This window comes from Ptychodera flava, chromosome 3 (assembly GCF_041260155.1).
Source record: "Ptychodera flava strain L36383 chromosome 3, AS_Pfla_20210202, whole genome shotgun sequence".
NCBI lineage: Eukaryota > Metazoa > Hemichordata > Enteropneusta > Ptychoderidae > Ptychodera > Ptychodera flava.
In genome coordinates, this window is record NC_091930.1 from 34186201 (window position 1) to 34205337 (window position 19137).

General features: G+C 38.9%; 1 protein-coding gene and 1 long non-coding RNA gene across 2 annotated transcripts; both read right to left on the reverse strand.

The window, feature by feature from the left end:
* Window positions 1–10955: 10955 nt before the first annotated feature.
* LOC139129224 (uncharacterized) lies at window positions 10956–14869 on the reverse strand. The gene is made up of 11 exons (XM_070694867.1): window positions 14839–14869; window positions 14551–14579; window positions 14133–14151; window positions 13993–14021; window positions 13675–13699; window positions 12468–12496; window positions 12143–12176; window positions 11993–12021; window positions 11720–11750; window positions 11278–11306; window positions 10956–11003 (listed from the first exon to the last, which is right to left on the reverse strand). Exons 1-11 carry the CDS (start codon window positions 14867–14869, stop codon window positions 10971–10973), a joined length of 318 nt encoding a protein of 105 aa, XP_070550968.1. The 3' UTR covers window positions 10956–10970.
* Window positions 14870–15012: 143 nt separating this feature from the next.
* On the reverse strand, window positions 15013–17781 carry LOC139126318 (uncharacterized). Its single transcript, XR_011550527.1, has 6 exons — window positions 17651–17781; window positions 17096–17108; window positions 16668–16696; window positions 16357–16375; window positions 16200–16228; window positions 15013–15042 (listed from the first exon to the last, which is right to left on the reverse strand). It is a non-coding gene; the product is annotated as an uncharacterized lncRNA (long non-coding RNA).
* Window positions 17782–19137: the final 1356 nt, after the last annotated feature.

Consider the following 19137-nt stretch of genomic DNA (forward strand, 5'->3'; position numbering starts at 1 on the left):
TATGATGACAATGGCGCATAATTGCATTTACTTATAATTACTATCGTTTCACATAAGTGGAACATAAAATATTTGAAAGGCAATTTGAAGTTCAACATCCTTGCACGTGGGACCAACATGTGCGATACATTAAGTATATCTTCCAACAATACCACAGGTATTGTTTAAAAGATTATGTTTTTATCACTTTGTATTTAAACAATCTCCTGCAAATTAAAGTTTTAAATTAAAGTTAAGATTTTCCTGAACGTGTCATGGCTTTAAAATGTACAACATACACTACGGTTTTTACTTGCAAAATTCTGTGAACGGTTTCTAAAAGCCTTTTAGCACTGATGACAAACAATTATAGCGCGTTCCCTGTACTGTATATTGTTCCACAGAGGTTCTCACGTAATGGTTTTGTTTCCTCTGAACAATTTGCGTCCACTTCATAGTATCCCCGTCGTCTTGCGTTTGTATTTCTGTCCTTGGGGTAAAAGCGAGGTCCGGCCCACAATGGAGGTAAATCTCCATGGTCCCACAGAGCCTTGCGCAATGCCCCCCCCCCCCCATGGCATTTCAACAAATCGGTTTTCTGACTACTGGCACTGCATCGTGTCCACTATCTGTCGACTGTTACTGACAAAAGTTAGGGCGTTGCTTGGCGCGCGCGCCATTTTAGAATCGCTTTGTACCTCCATGAGCAGGCGATAATTAACACAGCTTACATAAATTTGAGTCCCCACCAAGGGATGTGCTGTAACACGCTTGTTAACGACCCTTTTTATTGAAAACTGCCTTAAATCACGAAACATATGCATGACTTTGGTCGGGGGAAAATATCGAATGTACACGGTATGAACAAGCATCATCATGAGAACGTCACTTCAGTCGAGACCGAAGGAATGAAAATTACTCGGTAAAATTCTAATCGTGCCGAATTAGGCATGAATAAACCGTTCCGTTAATTTCTCTCTTATTCTACGAATAAATACTATTTTTTTGATAATTATAAAATACATGGCGATTGAAATTCTAATGATGAATTACTATTTGACGCTAACTCTACGCCGTGCGCGTTTGTACACAGTGCCGATTAATTCTTTGCCACTGTGGACAAATAAACCGCTAAGTGTCAACCGAAATCTTACAATTTATAAGTAATGTGTTTAACGAGCCTACAAAGGAGAGGGGAGGGTCTTCACACATTCCAACAAGTTCGCCGAGAACATCCGTTTGAACTCAAATTTCACACCTGTGACCAGACAGAATACACACTGCCGTCGCTTAGAACTCATTGTCACAATAATTCACAGATTTCCACAACGGAAAAGGAGCACTTCGAGCTCTCCCTAAGTTCAGAATCGACCCCGGAAATGGTAAATGTTCCCTGCGGAATATCCGCCGAACACGTGTCTGGTGCTGATCGGTTCTCGGAAGTGTCGATGAACGCCGTGTGAGCGACCATGCGTGAATAACACATGGCTTCGCAGCCTGCTTGATATAACAATCTTTTCATAATCCACGTGTGAACTCAGTGACACCTGCAATGATCGAGATTCGCTTTAATATCTTGTCAGTATTATTTATTAACACTATTCCTTTTACCACTGAGATAGCAGGCGTAATCTCTACACCCTCACCGATCCATTAAGCTTTGGGCCTTTCTTTTAAATTTATCATGGATGTATTTTTTACATCCATGAATTTATTAAGTTCGCTTGTCTAGAGATAATTCTTTCAAATCCTGCATGATTCTCTTATCTCCATGAAAATTTTAATTGGCAGTATCTCTTCTCTACTCATTGACAGATGAGTATATCACCAACGTACGCTACCATCGCCAATCGTCAAACATTCGGCAAAATCTTGCATTCCACGGCAGATAAAGAGAACGAGGTGTTACACATTTCTCAGCCTTGTGTGAACGGCAGCCTGGTTATTCACACTCACGTGACAGTTCCATCAACGCTATACAAAAATCAACCGTTTGTCGCAATATTCCGACAAGATCAACTAGGGGTGGACTTATAAGATCTCTGGAGGGGAGGGGGTGGGCACGGGGGACTGTGTAACGTGGTTTTTTTGGTTGGTTATTTTTTCAGTTGATCTGCGATATTGTTTGCTAAATGTGTATTTTCCATCACGGTAAGTTGATCGGTTGCGTGTAGCAGTGTTATTGCTACCCGGTTTCACTCTCTCTCTACAAATATATTGCATCATAGGCTCGTACATCGGAACGGTTGGAATCTACCGACGAGTCATCAACAGTCAATATCACGCGAGATAGCCACGCAGTGGACCTTCAATAGACCGAATCATTATAGTCTGTTCGAATATCGGTCCCCCAAGCGCATTCTACCTTAGTTTGAGCGCATGCGCGACACTCTCTACTCAGTACCGGCAGACCTCCGTACAAATGTTCCCTGTCCTGCCTGTCCTTCCAAATGATGTTTATTGACACATATGTGATGCTGATAGTTTGAGTCTTCAAGAGATCTTGAAAGGATGGTTTGATTTAAAGAGGAAAATGATGCAAACTAAAGCTTTAACCCTTTCACCGCCATGGTTTGTCCCAAATCCATTGTTTTCTATGGTAAAGGTGGACCTGTATACAGGGAACTGGGGTGAAAGGGTTAAGGTAGAACGCGTCTCGGGGACAGACATTCGGACTCTCAAACTTTTACAATTCTTTTCTGTGTGGGGGCCCATTTTAACGCTCTTGGCGTTAAACTTTCGCCGGCTTAGTTTTTTCGAAATTCGAGTTAACACAGAGATGACGACCGTTTTGAATTATAAAAATCGGTAAATTTTGGGTTATTTGTTTCTCTAGTACCAAAATTTGCACGGTGACCCCCGATTTTATTCTTGATTTTGAAAGCGAATGGGAAAGTTTGAGCAAAGGTTTAAGTCTTTCACTAATTCGAGGCGCGTTCTACCTTAAAATAGGAAAATGCAGTAATTAGGCTAACGCTTTAACGGTATGTTTGATTAACTTTGCTTGACTTATTGGTATGTAGGTGTACCCTTGCTTCAATGCATTTTTGTTCTTTTCTTCTAATAATCGAGTTTTCGACTGTGATGACTCAAGCAAATACAAAATGAGCGAAACCAAAATGCATTTGTGTGTATTAATAATGATGAAATTTGCGCTTTGACCTCTGATGATTATTCGTAATTTTAAAATCGAACGGCTGAAAATTTCCTAGGGAAAAAATTGAGCAAAAGTTTAAATCTTCCTGTTTCGACGTACTGCCTTAGATGACCCGTTGATTATTGTGATTGTGCTCTATTTTTTGAGCCAGTGTCTAAATTTTTGTACTCCTCAATATTTCCCAAAACTTAAAACTTGAATTGCCATTTTTTGCATAAGCCTTACCTGTGTTGTTTCTGTGCGCCTGTTATTTACTTTACCCTCGCTTTTTTTTACCAACGCGGAGGCTTATCGCCCTGACTAATTTATAACTCGGTGATGGCAGCGGGTCGTTACGTACCGTACGTTGGTGATCGGCAGAACAAATGAATGAAGGGGATTAGGGAGGGTAATTAACAGATATGGACTGTTTTCTTTGAATTACTATACAGAGATAGCGAGGGCAAAGTTGGAGGTACACACAGCACAGGTAAGGCTAACATAAATAACATGATGTAAAACTTTTAATCATAACTTCTACACGAATATTCCTTGCAATACCGTGTGGTGTGTAGTCTGCAAATTTTACATTGGTGAGCGTGGCCCGACGACGCGCTGGAAATTTTACACCAAGGCGGCAAACATCAGTGCATTAATCGTGTGCATGAAGCGCGACGATTCTACTGTATACCTCCTTCGGGCTAAGCAAGCTATGAATATTCATGAGGCACTTTGCAATCAGCGAAGCAAGATGACAAACACGGCCAGTGAGCACAATAAAACCATCAAATCGTCAACGTCGCTCTTATGTCATAACTGACCTTTCTGTGTTACCAAATACATCCTTGGCGATGCGTAACTTCAAGTTTATCCAAAATTTCCCCCTTTCCTGAATGCAAACAGCTGATTTTGTTTTATGACCTCGAGACTAAACCCCGGACTAAACCACTCCTACCATCCATGATCAAATGAACTACTTACAATCTGGTTTGCTGAAACAAGTAGACATTGCCACATTGTAAAGGAAAGCTGTTATCCTGTTAGGATAATAAGAAGCACCGACATTTAAACTGTCGTTACAACAGCTTGCACGGGACTCGAACTTTACGTAACGCTGTGCAGTCAGCCGTGCATGGTGAGAGATCTACGCTGACCTTGATTTTACGGCAGAAAGCCTAAAAAGTTTCACGGAATCATTCAATCTTGTCGGACTGAGAGTAAAGAAGGGGTTTTGTTCAGCATACCAGCATTGAAACATGTTTCCAAGCAGTCAACCAAACTTACATTATAAACATAGTTACTTAATTATTGGTCTGAAGGTGAAGTTACGCAATGTATTGTGTTCAACATGTAACGCTATAGTTCGCGTTACCTTTGAACATGCAGTTACCTGGTATATACACTGTTATTCTCTATCGATTCTAGTAAACGTGTTGTATTTTTGCATTTTTCTTTCGGCAAATTTCCACTTTCACAAGAGTCCGAAATATATGTGATACCTAATTTTCTTTGAGCTTTTCCGCAGATTGTGGAGAGCATTTGTATGTGTGTCCGAAGATCATTTTCATAAGTGATTGGTTATTGTCCAAATATGCGAGAGAATAGGAGTGGTGTATCTATTGATCGATGCGAATTATGGCGATTAAGCTTGACTGTGACTTTCCGTCCATTGCAACAGTAGGCGACGAAATTAACTTCCTCGAAGGTAACTTTGAAGTTAGTGACTACTGATACACTATGAATTAACGGGTGTTTTATATAATGGCAACAAGTGCAACATAACAACTAACGATGCCCACCAATGTATAGCGGTTCTGTCATCTGTCGCGACCTTCCTTTATTGCCAAATGGACGACGGCGAAGGGAAAATTAGTCTGCGGGTTTTAAAGAATGAGTAGCGGATTAAAAGTCCACAGACGATAAAGCATATAGCCCTTGTCGGATTGAATTTCTGTAGCATGACATAAGTATTTACAAGCCATCTTTTGATTTCAAAAATCAATCTAGGGGCCGTCGTAAAAGTAATAGAGGGAAATTCATTCTTTGAATGCGAAGGTATCTGAAAATCAATTCAATTCGTAAGCGACACACAATACGCGCTACTGCTGGTGATTGAGAGCCTTTTCACCGGAAAAGCATAAAACTACAGCAGTAACGTTTGATTATTTTTTTCAAGCATGATCTGTATAGTTATTGTAGGTTCAAGATAAATTCCTCAATAAACACCCCAAGAACAACAGCATTGTCCCGTGCCTCATCCCTTTCTATGTTGTTTCAATACTTATGAAACCTGAGTGATTCAGAAGAAAGTCTAAATACGTTAGATGTTCCGACACTCTGCGCCAGTTCTTCTTTCTGTTTACTTCTGTGCCTCTAGCTATCTGTCTGTCTGTCTGTCTGTCTGTCTGTCTTTCTGTCTGTCTGTCTTTCTGTCTGTCTGTCGTTCTGTTTGCGGTCTACCTGTTAGTCCGTGTCTGTCTCACTGTCCGCCTGTGTGATGTCTGTCCGTGCGACGATCTATGTGCTTGTCTTTCAATCTGCCTGTATGTCTGTCCCTCACTGTGTTTTGATTGTCTTCAGTTGCGCTTTCTCCCTTTGTCCACCAACAGTCTTTTTATGGTCTCTCACAGTTTGCCTGACTTCACAGCCTGCCTTTCTCGCGCTCTCTTTATGGTAGAAAACAGCTACACACGTCATTTTGATAGATTTATGACGACAGACAAAAACTCTCATTTTCTAACGAATAATTACTTCGATGTCATACTCTCAATACTGACATCGGAATCCGAAATATTTCTAGATTAAAATTAAACATTCGACGCTTACAGTTATTTGTTTGTATGATTGACCTAAATACCTAAATCATTGTAAAATTAATATTGTCAAATTCTGACGGAAATAGCGTGGCTTGAAAACTACCAATGAACGTGACCGTAGCGTGTGCACCATAATATGGTATGTAAAAGCATTACATTGTCCGTAAAGCTATTCTCAAACATTACATCGTCATTTTATTTTGTAATTCTCCATTTCTATTTTAATTTTGGTATCAAATCAAAAACTAGTTTTTACTGTTGTATCCGACCCATCTTACTCTGATAGCAACGTAAAAATTCAGTACATACTGTAGTACATGGTAAATTTTCATAAAAGTTGCCTCATTATTCACATGTGAATAACAAAGAGGGTACATAAAGATGGAATTTTCCTAGTTATTTGGTACAGTACTTTATACAAAACTGGGCTACATCATATTTCCTACGCGGTGTGTTTTTTCCAGAAAAACTCCTTTGTAGCGTTTGCAAATCGATAAAAGTTACATCTTCAACTCAATGACAATGCGTAGTCATTGATTTTAAAACTGTGATGTAGTAATTGCAATTTTATCGCTAGTTTATATGATGATTAAAACTTGGAAATCTTTAAGTATATACTATTCTCCAGCACCTCGTTTACGCTTTTTTTTTCGCTTAGCCGTTTCACTTATTTTTGCCTCGTCGTCCGTAACTTATTCAGCAAATCAAACTAATAAGTCTTACCCTATACTTGTTTGACCGAGAATAATGATGTCTGGTCAGTTTCGCGCCTTTTCCACAAAGAATCCGATACCGTCACGTTCGCAGTTTAGGATCGTAAAACTTTCCAAATAAACTTCAAGATTGAAGCAGCAAAAGGTTCTCACGCCAGTGAACTTAGAAGCGTTTATGACGTCACCACTGTTTTAAGCCATTTCTCAAACAGTGGAAAATGGATGTTGACTTTATTCGAATGTCATAGGATGTAATCTACTCTACATAAAAAGAAAATCAATAAGTAATTCCAGTTGTGGGATAAATTGGTGACAGAGATAAATTACAAGGCGATATCAACGTCAACACAGGGTTCGATTTGACCTAAAACAAACGAAAAATAACTGCACAAGCTTTAACTTGGCCGATGCAGGTGATTATTTGAATATTCCTGTGGTCGCAGAGTTTTTATCTGAAACCAAGACACACGCATTTCTTCGAGCATTTAATGCACAAGAGACAATTGGTCAGAGAAAATAGAGAGAAAGGTAGATATAATCGGGTGACAGGTAAGCAATGAAGGGATAAAATACAAAAAATAATCTGAGAGAAAAATAAACGAAGACGGGGTTGTAGATGTATTGGAGCGACGGTAAGTAGAATTCGGGCAAAGGTAACTGTGACGGAAATGCTGATTGCTGACAAAGGGCCTAGGATAGGCACAGGCGAGAGGGAGAGAAGCAGAGAGGGAGAGAGCATGTCACATAATTCGCTTTGATATTGTAACGTAAAGTTTATTTATAGCTTGCCATCTTCCTCTGTATCGATGATGAAACACACATCTCGTGCAACGATGTTAGTATCACATATTTTTGCCGCCTCGGAAGATCACCTTTAAATGATGATTAGCTGTCTTATTGCCCCTTCCTCACGCGAAATAAACATCCAATGTTTTTATATTCCCATTAAGGCACCTGTTCATTCATTTCTTGATAAACCCAATTTACCCACAGACAGTGCGGTAGCTACCATCTCTTATTTTATTAACTGACCTTCACTTCGGAAGTTTAGAAATTTGCGAAGCCTTCTCGTCAGTATGATAGACTGAAACAATACTGATTTTACCAAAGTTACTTACAGTAACACGTACCGCGACGATCATGATTGGACCGTATTCTATAATCGGAACGCTCGTTGAGGCTGATCTTATTTAATCCTTCTTATTTAATCCTTCATTTCTATCACTGTTTTCAAAGAGGAGAGATAAACCTTTCACCTAAAAGTCCCCCTTAAACAGGCAGTCACGCAAATATGCAAAAATCGACGGGGGCACTAGAAGCCGTCACAGATTCGTGACGAAAGCTGAGAGTGAGACACAGAGCACGTTCACATAAGATGGACAACCTAAATAGAAAAAGTGTAGATTGCCAAATGTGGGGCAACGGGCAGCGTCTTGCAAGGCTGTAGCTTATTTGTCGACTGAATCTCGTTATCATTATTGCATTATTTCAAACAGCCAATCTGCCGGAGCGACACAATAGTCTCAGTTTCAGCTGAGTGTAATTAATTAAAATCGACCAATCAGATATGACCTTCTGAGACGCTGCATGTTATCAAAGAAATGTGAAATTCCCAATAAAGTAGGGCGGTAGAAAGTTGTAGCATGATAGAAATCAACCATTAATCTGAGGGGAGGGTGACGTCACGGTGTAATCACATGAGTGTAACAGTGTCAGTCTGGAGTGGGAGAAAAGACACTTTAATTCGCCGGACTAATTTTTAAACACATTCAGTTTTCTCTTTAATAGACTGCAATCAATTTTCTCTGGGATTTTACATATCATTATAATAGCCATCAATTTTTAACAAATGTGAATCTGGTAATTGCCAGGGAGAATGATGAATCAATTGTAAGTCAGGCCGTCGGTGCTGTTTGGTCGTGGCCTACCACCGAAGAACCATGGCGTCATCGTCATAATGCTGGTCCTGCAAGAATAATGCAAACATTGATTAAGATGGCTGGTTCGTATAAAGTATATCTTAAATTGACACAGTAAGAGACAGTTTTTTCGAAAATTGATACAATTTTCGGTTTTATAATTTCATACTCACTTTTACTATATTTTACAACCTGATCTTTGGGAATTTGCCTCGTTCTGTGAATAAAATCCGGAATAAAATATTACCAGAATGATTTTTACCCTCGATAAAATTAAACGAAGGTGAATCTGAAGGGCCTCGCTTCTAGAAGTCGCGGATATATTTCCATGCGGCGGCCCTTGAGACAGATACGCAGCCTAAATTATGATTCGCTTGAACTGAAATTATAAACACGAATTTCACACTGCATCAACGTGAGCAGTCACGAGCTCCCACCTAGCTGTCAAACATGTTTGACGAGACCATCAACTTGAAACTCTGCTTTTTTTATTATTGAAGATGATTAAAATTCGGACAGGAACGTGCGGTATTTCTGTATTTGATAATTTAAACATTGAAATCTGCTAATTACCTTGAATGTCTCTGGATTCGTCCTGAACAACAACCAGCGTAAAGAAGTTAATATTTGACATTAAAACGTTTCATATTAGAGAGTAATTTTTACTTCCGTATCATGATTTGATGCCACTCAAGAGAATACCGCCGACGAGTATATATTTATTCAAATTATACAAAATATGTAAATTACTAATGCAAGGCTTCCGGTCTTGAATAAAGTTTAACTTTTTCTGGATGAGTGATTTCCGGTTGAGCCGTACTTTGACCTACTTTATATCTCATGCGAACTTTGTGAAGTTGCAAAATTTGAGTGACAATTGTTCCACTAATCAAACATTATTACTTAATATAATCATCAAAAACATAATCACATGTAATTAAGAGATCGTTATCCCCTAATTTCTTGGATTCAATTTCTTTTTAAAATGAAGGTAATGCAGAAGAAAATTGACACGACAATTACGGACACTCGAATTTGAATATTTTGGATACTTACGTCACTTCGGAGACGAATTTTTGGGAATTTTCCTCTTTCTTGCGATGAAAAGGCAAAATATTGAATAATGAGTTTAATTTCCAAAAGACAATACTTAAACAAAGCTTCGATGTCATGAAATTGAAAATCAATCAGATGTAGTATACTATGAGTATATGGAACCTACTAGTACCTTGAATGTCTCTTTCGTTATCCTGAATGAAGCAGCAAACAAACAGACGAGCGAACAAACAAACAAACAAATAAAAAAGCAAACAAACAGACAGACAGACAGACAGACAGACAGGCAAAATGGTATATAAAAACAAGTAGTATTAGCATGGGTCGTGTACGATTGAAATTGAGGAGAGAATTTTAGAAAACCATTTGCAAATGGCAAACCATGTCACCTTCTATCGAAACTTTCCGAATAAGTAGTTTTTTGAGAGGAAAAAGTGCCATTTTATATTTTCAAACTATAAATATATCTCGTTTGCATATCGAAACTTTCCGAATAAGTAGTTTTTTGAGAGGAAAAAGTGTCATTTTTATTTTCAAAGTATAAATATATCTCGTTTGCCTATTGTATTGGAAGACACATCGTCTCGTTTTCATTTATCATCTATATAATAGTGTGGGCGATGATAATAATACACTTACTGTAATATTTATGATAATTTATAAATATTGTACCAATGGTAATCTTATCTATTCTAATCATCATCGTTTAGACAATGTTTATCATTATTTTTGTTGTTGTTGTTGGTGCTAATGTTGTTTTTGTAACATGAAGGATATAATCAAACGTGGCTGTGAAGTTCAATACATACCCGAAGTCCTAAATGCATGCGTCTCTTTTCTGCAAGCGAAGGACAAGACAAAAGCTTCTTTGTTTCTGGCGGTTACCACATTGCAAGTGAAAATGGCCTAACGCCGTGATAGAGATCGTACATGCGATACTCGAAAAAAGAGTCGCGTCTCGTCAGCGCCGTAAGGGCCGTATTAAGGGAAGAAGAAATATTATGGATGTAATTTTTACACCATCCTTAACTGCATAGTTCGTACCGTAAGTGAGGCCAAAATCAGTGTATTGTTAGGTTTTCGGGGGAGGGGAGGATGGACAAAAATGAGGAATTTTTCTATCGCCTAAGACATACTGTAGCAAAACAATGCCAGTTCCACGGCTACAAAAAATCTTCCTTGCAGCGGTCACATTACAAACATTGAATTAGACGTTGACGTAAACCCTCTAGACGCATTTAGTTGTAGGAGTGTGCATGTAAAATGAAAAAAGCACCAATTAAGTGCTATTTTTTTCTAATCGCCTACCTGCCTACTTGTCGTAATTTTGAGTTGACGCAAAACCAAGAATTTACTTACACCGGTATAACTTACCTGGCTCGTCCTGTAAGCAGTGTCCAAAGGCAAATTAAATTACATCAGTCAGTTTAGTTGAAAAAAAGTTATTATCTAATCGATCTACACAGAGCTGAGATTACACACACAAACTTCAAACGATGTGCTCACTGAGTGGTCGACGGGGCAGTAGTCAGTTACAGCGCCACCGTGAGTTGCAAATTGAAAGTCCTCCTTGTGGACTGACTAATATTTGATTTATTCATCATAGTTGGACGTCGGCAGTATTGTGAATGGCCACAAAAAAGGGATTATATACTCACGCGTAAACCAAGGTGCATACGACGTTTTTCTGTGAGAAAACAACAGGGGTCCGTTTGTGAGTATTGTGAGCATGATCTTCTGATCACCTGACAATAGTGGACTGAAGATTCTCCATTATTATTATTATTATTATATATAATATATATATATATATATATATATATATATATATATATATATATATATATATTATATATATATATATATATATGTACGTACGTACGTACGTCCGTCCGTCCGTCCGTCCGTCCGTCCGTCCGTCCGTCCGTCCGTCCGTCCGTACGTACGTACGTACGTACGTACGTACGTACGTACATACATACATACATACATACATACATACATACATACATACATACATACATACATACATACATACATACATACATACATGCTTATACATACATGTATTATCAGAATATCAAGTATTACGTGACCTACCTAGTTCGGATTCATAGATGTCTTCACTCTCCTGAAAGAAACCAAAGAAAGTGTAAACAGGTCAGTGAATTGATACGATCCAGTGAACTAAAGGGCGAACTGAGCTTGAAAATTGTACGACAATCTGATATGTTGCGTTGTATTTTCTAAAAGAATGTAATATGTTTATTTACGAACTGAAATAATTGAATTTGTAAATGTCATCCGTAGTCGATGATGATGTCATTGGTGACGACGCCCACCTGGAATTAGGAAGATGTAGTGCCTACTCACCCTCAAGCCGAGATGCATACGGCGTTTTCCTGCAAAATAAACCCAAAGTCAATTGATCAGGCGAAATGCGAAAAATGCTTAGAGCTGAAGAAGAAGGCGCTTGAAAAAAAATATAAAGGCACGACAAATATTCTGTAATGTCACACTTACCTACATCTGAGTCGTACATACCATCATTGAGTTCCTGAAATGAATAAATTGAACACTAACTGGTCAGTGTTGTGAGCAACCGATGAAAATAACGTGCATTCGAATGCTACCAAGCGTTAGCTCAACCCCACCTATTATTTAGTTTGTGAACTGTCAAATCTTAGATGTATCAATAAACTGGTGAGGAGTATGGCGCCATCTTATTTTGACCCCATGCTAATAGTCCCAGCAAATAAAATTCATTTTAAAATTTGCTAATCTTGGCTTCTCATGAGGAAGATATATTTTCATCAGAAAATACGTAAAACAAAGATTTTTCCTCTACCCGTAATCCCAGATGCATACGACGTTTGTCTGTAACAAAGTAGAATACATTATTAACATTTTAATATATAATTTTAATGTGCTGGATATGTGACTTTCAAACTATCACGGTGACTCTATTTTCATATTATATGACAGAAGGGTACAATTACATGAATAGTTGTATGTTTCCATTGTAAGGGTTTAATCCCTCAGATTGTTACTGAATTCATAGACTTCCAGCTTTGAAAATTCTCAAAGTAATACAAGCTTTGTCTATACGAAATGATGGGCAAAAGCTTCAGGTTCTATCATGTGACAATGCACAGGATTGTATCGGTCAATGTGAAAACGGCATCGAAACGGATACTATGATACAGCGTATCGCCCGACGCGAAGCGGAAGGCGATGCGCGGCGACAATGTCCTCGTGCATCCTTTGCGGTATTTTCGTGATAGCCTTATTATTCTACATCTTACATTCGTGACCGGGGCATCAAATTGTCAGAGTAATGACCGTTTTCGTGCAATGTCAACAATTTTTCTTCCAATTTACAGCGCAGGTGTGGAACGCTATCTCGGACGCGCTTCAGCAATTTCTGGATAGTGTGTGTTTTGTACACACGTACGTATGGAGCGCGCGAGATATGTTCTGGCACTCGTCCAATGAGTCTCTTGAAACCGTTCAACAGTGAACGCCCAGATACAGCTGCAGGGGATGGGGCGCCTTGAAACCGTACGTGTTACGGAACGGGCGTTCCGTACGGCTTTTTTTAGCGCACGCAAAATTCCATTGTTCTCGATGGTAGATGTATAACAAAAGCATAAATTCAGACCTTGTCACATGCTAATTACACGCCAATACTGTGCGCTTAGTAATGTGGTGGGGAGGTGGTGCAGGGACTGTGCTGTGTGCAACGACGTCTTCACAGCACTGAATAAAGACCATTGTCCCAGCAATATATTTAAACTCTGGCAGTGTCGCCTCTGCTGAGACTCATACCAGAATCACGTTCCCACACATGGCTTTTGAGTGTTTTTTTTTTTCTCTCCGTGTTAATTTCATTGAAGCTGAATCGACAATCAACAATGTGATATTTTGGTTTGAAACTGGCCACAAAATATCAAAACCCGCACAACTACTTGCAAACCTACAAACAAAAAGAGCGCAGTATTTTCATGATATAATCTAGTCTATTCGCAGGTAAAAAGGGTGTTAGTGACTCTTACCAAGATCCCTTTCGTCTTCTAGATCCTGAAAAAGAAAGCGAGAAGTAGATTACTATTTATTGCAAACGATGAGAGTAATGACGTATGAGATAAGGATGACTGTATCGTCGACTTTAAGTTAGAGAATCACATGAGGAAAGTATGGATGAGAGGAAAGCAAACGAAAATAAGAAGTGAATATCAACTTCGTCGTCACCGTTATCATCATCATCATCATCATCATCATCATCATCATCATCGTTGTCGTCGTCAACATCATGGCATTTCACGCAATTTCGTAAAGTAATCATTTAGCATCCAACAATACCATATGCCTACCCTGAGTCCAAGGTGCATGCGTCGTTTTCCTGGAATTAAAAAAGAAACCCAAACAATTAGTTTCAATGTTGTCACAACAGGATTTTCTCTTCGATAGGAATTCGAAAATTCAGTGACGTCATCATCACGTTCCAACTTACCTTCATCTGGATAGGCGGCCTGGAATACAAGAGGAATGATAAAATATAACGATTTAAAGTTTGAAAACGATCATCGACAAGTCGGTCACACAAACGCGTTTGAAAATCATTCCTTCGACTTTTGACGACTGTGTATGCTTAATCTCGACAACATGTAACACAGTTTCCTTAGAGAAACAGCAATCTTAACTCACGTCTCCCCTTCGTGAATGTCAAAGACCTCGTCTTGTACGACATACATCGATTTATCACCGCCCACTGTATCATTATTTCAGTATAAAACTGCTGAAGGGAATAATGTTTACCACAGAATGCCAAGTGTTCTAGATTGGACTTATTGTAACCTTACCGGATGGTGGCGCTCGATTGTCGGTGATCTAATTCTTTCGTAGGATTTGACAGACAAGTTACAACTTACCCTACCACCGAGGCTGAAACGGCGCTTTTCTGTGCAAAGCAAGCCATAGTAAATACAATGTATTAATTTTTTGTGTAAATTTAGTTAGGCCATTTAAAGAAAATTCTTTGTTTGCCTTCCTTGGATTTGTGAAAAACATACCAGCTAGGGGAAAACAAACACAAACAAAAAACACAAGTGTATTAACACAAGCTAAATTTTTATTCGGTTTCCTTCGGAAAAATAATATTTTTATTGGTAATAGTGTTAACGTTGTGTTTGCTTTCTTAATTTTCTCTGAAAACCTACCAGCACGCAGCCGCCAAACAAAGGATTTCATTTATAGGGCCGTACATAGGTAAAACATCTATTTATTATCTTTTGGTTTCTGCGAACAAAAATATCCTTGTCATGAGTTTAATGTAAGTAAGAGTCGATATGATCGGTCGTGATTGTGAGCGTGTAAAATGCTAATCAAAATCCTCGGTGCTTACCTATCTCTGGGTCAGCGTCCTGGCATATGATGATAAGAAAGACATGTATGAAGTTAGTGTTCAGTATCAGGACTTTTAACCCCCGACTATTTATCAGTAAACATTTTCAACTGTCTGATGATGGCTAGCGTTAGGTATGGGGGCTAGGATTTAGTGTTCCATGTGTAAATATTCTGGGGTGAAGGATGCCTAGGACTCAATGAGAAACCTGTACCAGAAACGACCGTATGCGTTTTTAATTTTAAAAAAGTCAGTATCGACTCATCTACCGATAAGCACTTTCTGATGGAACGTCATGTGAAGTGTTAGGGCCTACCCTCGTCCTATTATTGGTTTGGTGGTTCACAAAAAAAAGAAAAAAAGAATAACGATTTGCTCGAAGACAGAAACCAAATTCGTAAATTTCATTAACTCTACTTCACATCGCTTTAATAATAAACAACATAGCTAAGGTAGTATGCGCCTCGAAAGTGAAAACTTTTGCTCTGACTTTCATCATAAATTAAACTATCAACCATCAATTTGCAATATCAAGTAAAAAAACAGGGGTCACGTACACAGTGCAACGTTTGGTACTAGAGAAACAACTTGAAATTATTTAACATTTACCGATATTTGAAATTTCAAAGTGGCTGCCATCCCTATGTTGACGCTTTGAGGAAAAACCAAAATCTCGATTTTCGAAAAACAAAGTTAGTGAAAATTTTACCTTGCCAAAGAAATTTAAGATGGCGCCTCAAAGTGGTAGATTAGATAAAAATTGAGAGTCGAATATCTATCAAGGAGGCCATTCTATACGATATACTTTTATCCGGACTCTCAAAGTTTTAAAATCCTTTTCTGGTAACCGCTTAGGGCTCGTTTTGAAACTCCTCTAGAAAGAAAAGTTTTTACCTTCTTAGTTTTGTGAAAATAAAGAAAATACCCTAATTTTCAGAATAAACACTGCAGGGATGTCGGCCATATTGAATTTCAAATATCGTAAATTTGTTTCTCTTGTACTAACATTAGCACGGTGATCCCTGACTTTTATTCTTGCTTTGCTAAGGGAAAGGAGTGTACTTTCATTGAGAGATGTTTGAGAAAAAGTTTCACCCTTTCAATTTCGAGGCGGGTTCAACGACCTTACAGTCGTAGTCATTATCAGCAATCATCACAAAATATCGTCCACCTTACCCGAAGTCCAAGGTGCATGCGTCGTTTTTCTGTAACAAACAGAGAGTAAAGGTTCGTAAAATACATCTGTCCCTCAATTCGATTATCTTTTTTACTCAAAGTAAATTTATGCCTATAGGTTTGTTTTTCTTTGCAGGGGGAGGGGGTCTCCACTCACCTAATTCTGGATCAGCATCCTAGAATTCGAAAGAAGGGAGACTACATTAGTACACATAAATAATGTAAATGTAGGCCGATCGAGTGAAATAGTGAGGACACAGAAAGTACGACTTTTAGCTAATTTGATTGACGGTATAAATATCGCTAGAATGTCCTTCTAACATAGTGGGATAGGAAGGTCTATTTTTGAGCGCATGGCCATGATATTCCAGTACTTTGCGACGTTGCCCTGGTCTTTCCAGCCGCAATTATTGCAAACACCGTTACCTATCCTGTCACGTGACGTGCACATAAACTAACAAGACTTACCCTGAGACCGAGGTGCATTCGCCGTTTTTCTGTGAAATAAGCAGAGCGAACACAATGACAGTTTAAAAATTTACTGCCCGGACGCCTTAATTCCAAACGGAGTTACATCTGTAATCCGTTTTATGCTTCCGAGTCTTTCTTCAAATACTTCAAGGAGAATTCTGCGGTCGTATCGTGTGTTACGGGAATTATCGTAGAATATCAGACTAAAACAACAGTCCGTATATGATTATTTTTGTCAGACCTCTCCACATCAATTGTACTTCATGATTTCTGCATCATTTGCTGTTTTAACTATCATAATGTTTGGTAGATTAAAATAACCGCGATACATTTGCACTACCGGGTTCATTTCTATGCTGTTCCCGCAGCCATTATGGATGACGTCATTGTCTTGTCACATGGATTTGAATTATCGTGGCACTTACCTACACCGGCGTCCTAAGATGCGGTTGCCGAATTGAAAGAACGGGGAAAGTGACCGTGAAGCAACTTAAGTTTCAAAAGTAAAGTCTGAGGTTATGTTATCGGTTTTAGTTGTTATGATGAAATAATTACAATTTAGCATAACCATCCTAATTTCAATGTCTGTACAGTTTACTATTTTGCTCAAGTTTTTCGAAAACAGGAAATAAACATTTTAAAATCCAAATAATATGTATCGTCGTCCTTTCGTGTGCTCAAATTTCTTTGCGCTATTTGTTAAAGCTCCTCTATAAAATCGTCTAAATTCAACTCTAGAGGGCGTAGGTATTTTGAAAATGTGTGGTAGCGCATAAACCTGCAGCTGTAAAAGTTTTTATGACGTTTGCACTTGACGGAAGCAGAGAGACAGATTTTAGCCGATACTGGTTCATGGAATTTGGTCCTGGGCTTTTTTCATCCAATAGAGGCGTTTCAAAAATGCATGCTATAATCACTTGAACAGAGATATACTCAATACATGCTATAATCACTTGAACAGAGATATACTCAATACTCACCCTTTCTGTAAATTGTGCCGAGCTGTCGCTCAACGTGGCCAACACCACGGACAAAGTGAAAAGCGCGACGAACTGCATACGGAGAGACATCTTGTTGGCGCTGCAAAGAGAGAAGTGACTCTTCTTTTGACGATTCCACCGTCTTTTATAGGCACGCAACTTCCGCAAATGGCAGAACCGGGACCATCTGGCGTCGTCAATGTCACCCTGATTGATAGCGCAGGTGCACGTGCACGGCTGATTGATGTTCGTGTAGACATTTTCACCATGGTATACTACTAGGAAGCTGGCAACCCTCGATAATTTATTACAATCAGGTGTGAGAAGGCCCATTAACATTTCACCCCCTTTTCGGTATTTTTGTTCCGTGCATATTTTACATTGTCCGCCTAAAGCACGTTTAAATACTCGGTATTTATCACATGCAAAGGCCAAATTTGTCGTCTCTGAACAAAAAATACCAGGCTTTATTCTCTGGTCGTTCTACGTCACGACAACCCGCGTCTATGTCACCAATTTTGGTGCGTCGGAACATGATCAAAATTTGTCTGACGTGAATATTTAAAAAAATCAGTCACAATTTTTAGAGTCTGGCCAAGTACATCCACTTCGCAAATTCAGAGTCCTTCTGTGTTTGTTTAGTAGTCAATATGGGAGTTCGTATCCTAATAGACCCCACCGCCGCCTGAACTTTCGACGCGCAGCAGAGTACTGCAACAAGGGTGAAGGGGAGTCAAGTGCTCAAACATGCAGCACGCTTAGCCTAAAAAGTCGTGTAATGAAATCAATATTTTCATAAAATAATTTCATATTCCTGAGGAATCATGTGAACGATTTTCGGAAACAACGAACTCGAAGCTGGTCGCATTACCGCAAAATACGAGTGACGTAATGACCGCGTCACACTTGTGGTGACACGGTCATTACGTCATTCGTATTTTCCTTCACTGCACGAAGAAAAATGTTAAGACATAATATATAAGCACTACCGTCAAAGCAGAGCGCATTGAGCGTACAACTAAGTAACGATGTTGGAATTCATCATCAATGAGTATGCCTATTGGAATGGAGTCACAGACGGTACCGTTAAGGTATTTCTACACTCTCTAGGGAGATGGCGAACAAGCTGCCTTTAATGCAAGGAACCAAACAATTCAAATATGTGAAACTGCCACAAAACGGGTTTCCTTAAAACTCTACTACGGTCTTCTGTAGATGAAATTTTTGAAGTTTTGATAGCACCCATTTAATTGCGCTTAAGGGATTAATGGGGTCTGTTAAGTTAATTATATATGCAGCGTTAGCACAGACTGTAATCTGAGAACATGAACGTGTTTTCAACTCTTCCATTAATTATGATTTATTGGCAATTTCCCATCCGTTTCGATGACGTCAACTAATTATGAAAAGTCACTCGTATGCCATTCCTTGCGCGTGGAAGCTAATTAATAACTACGTTCACTACCACCTGTTTTATTTGTTAGGGC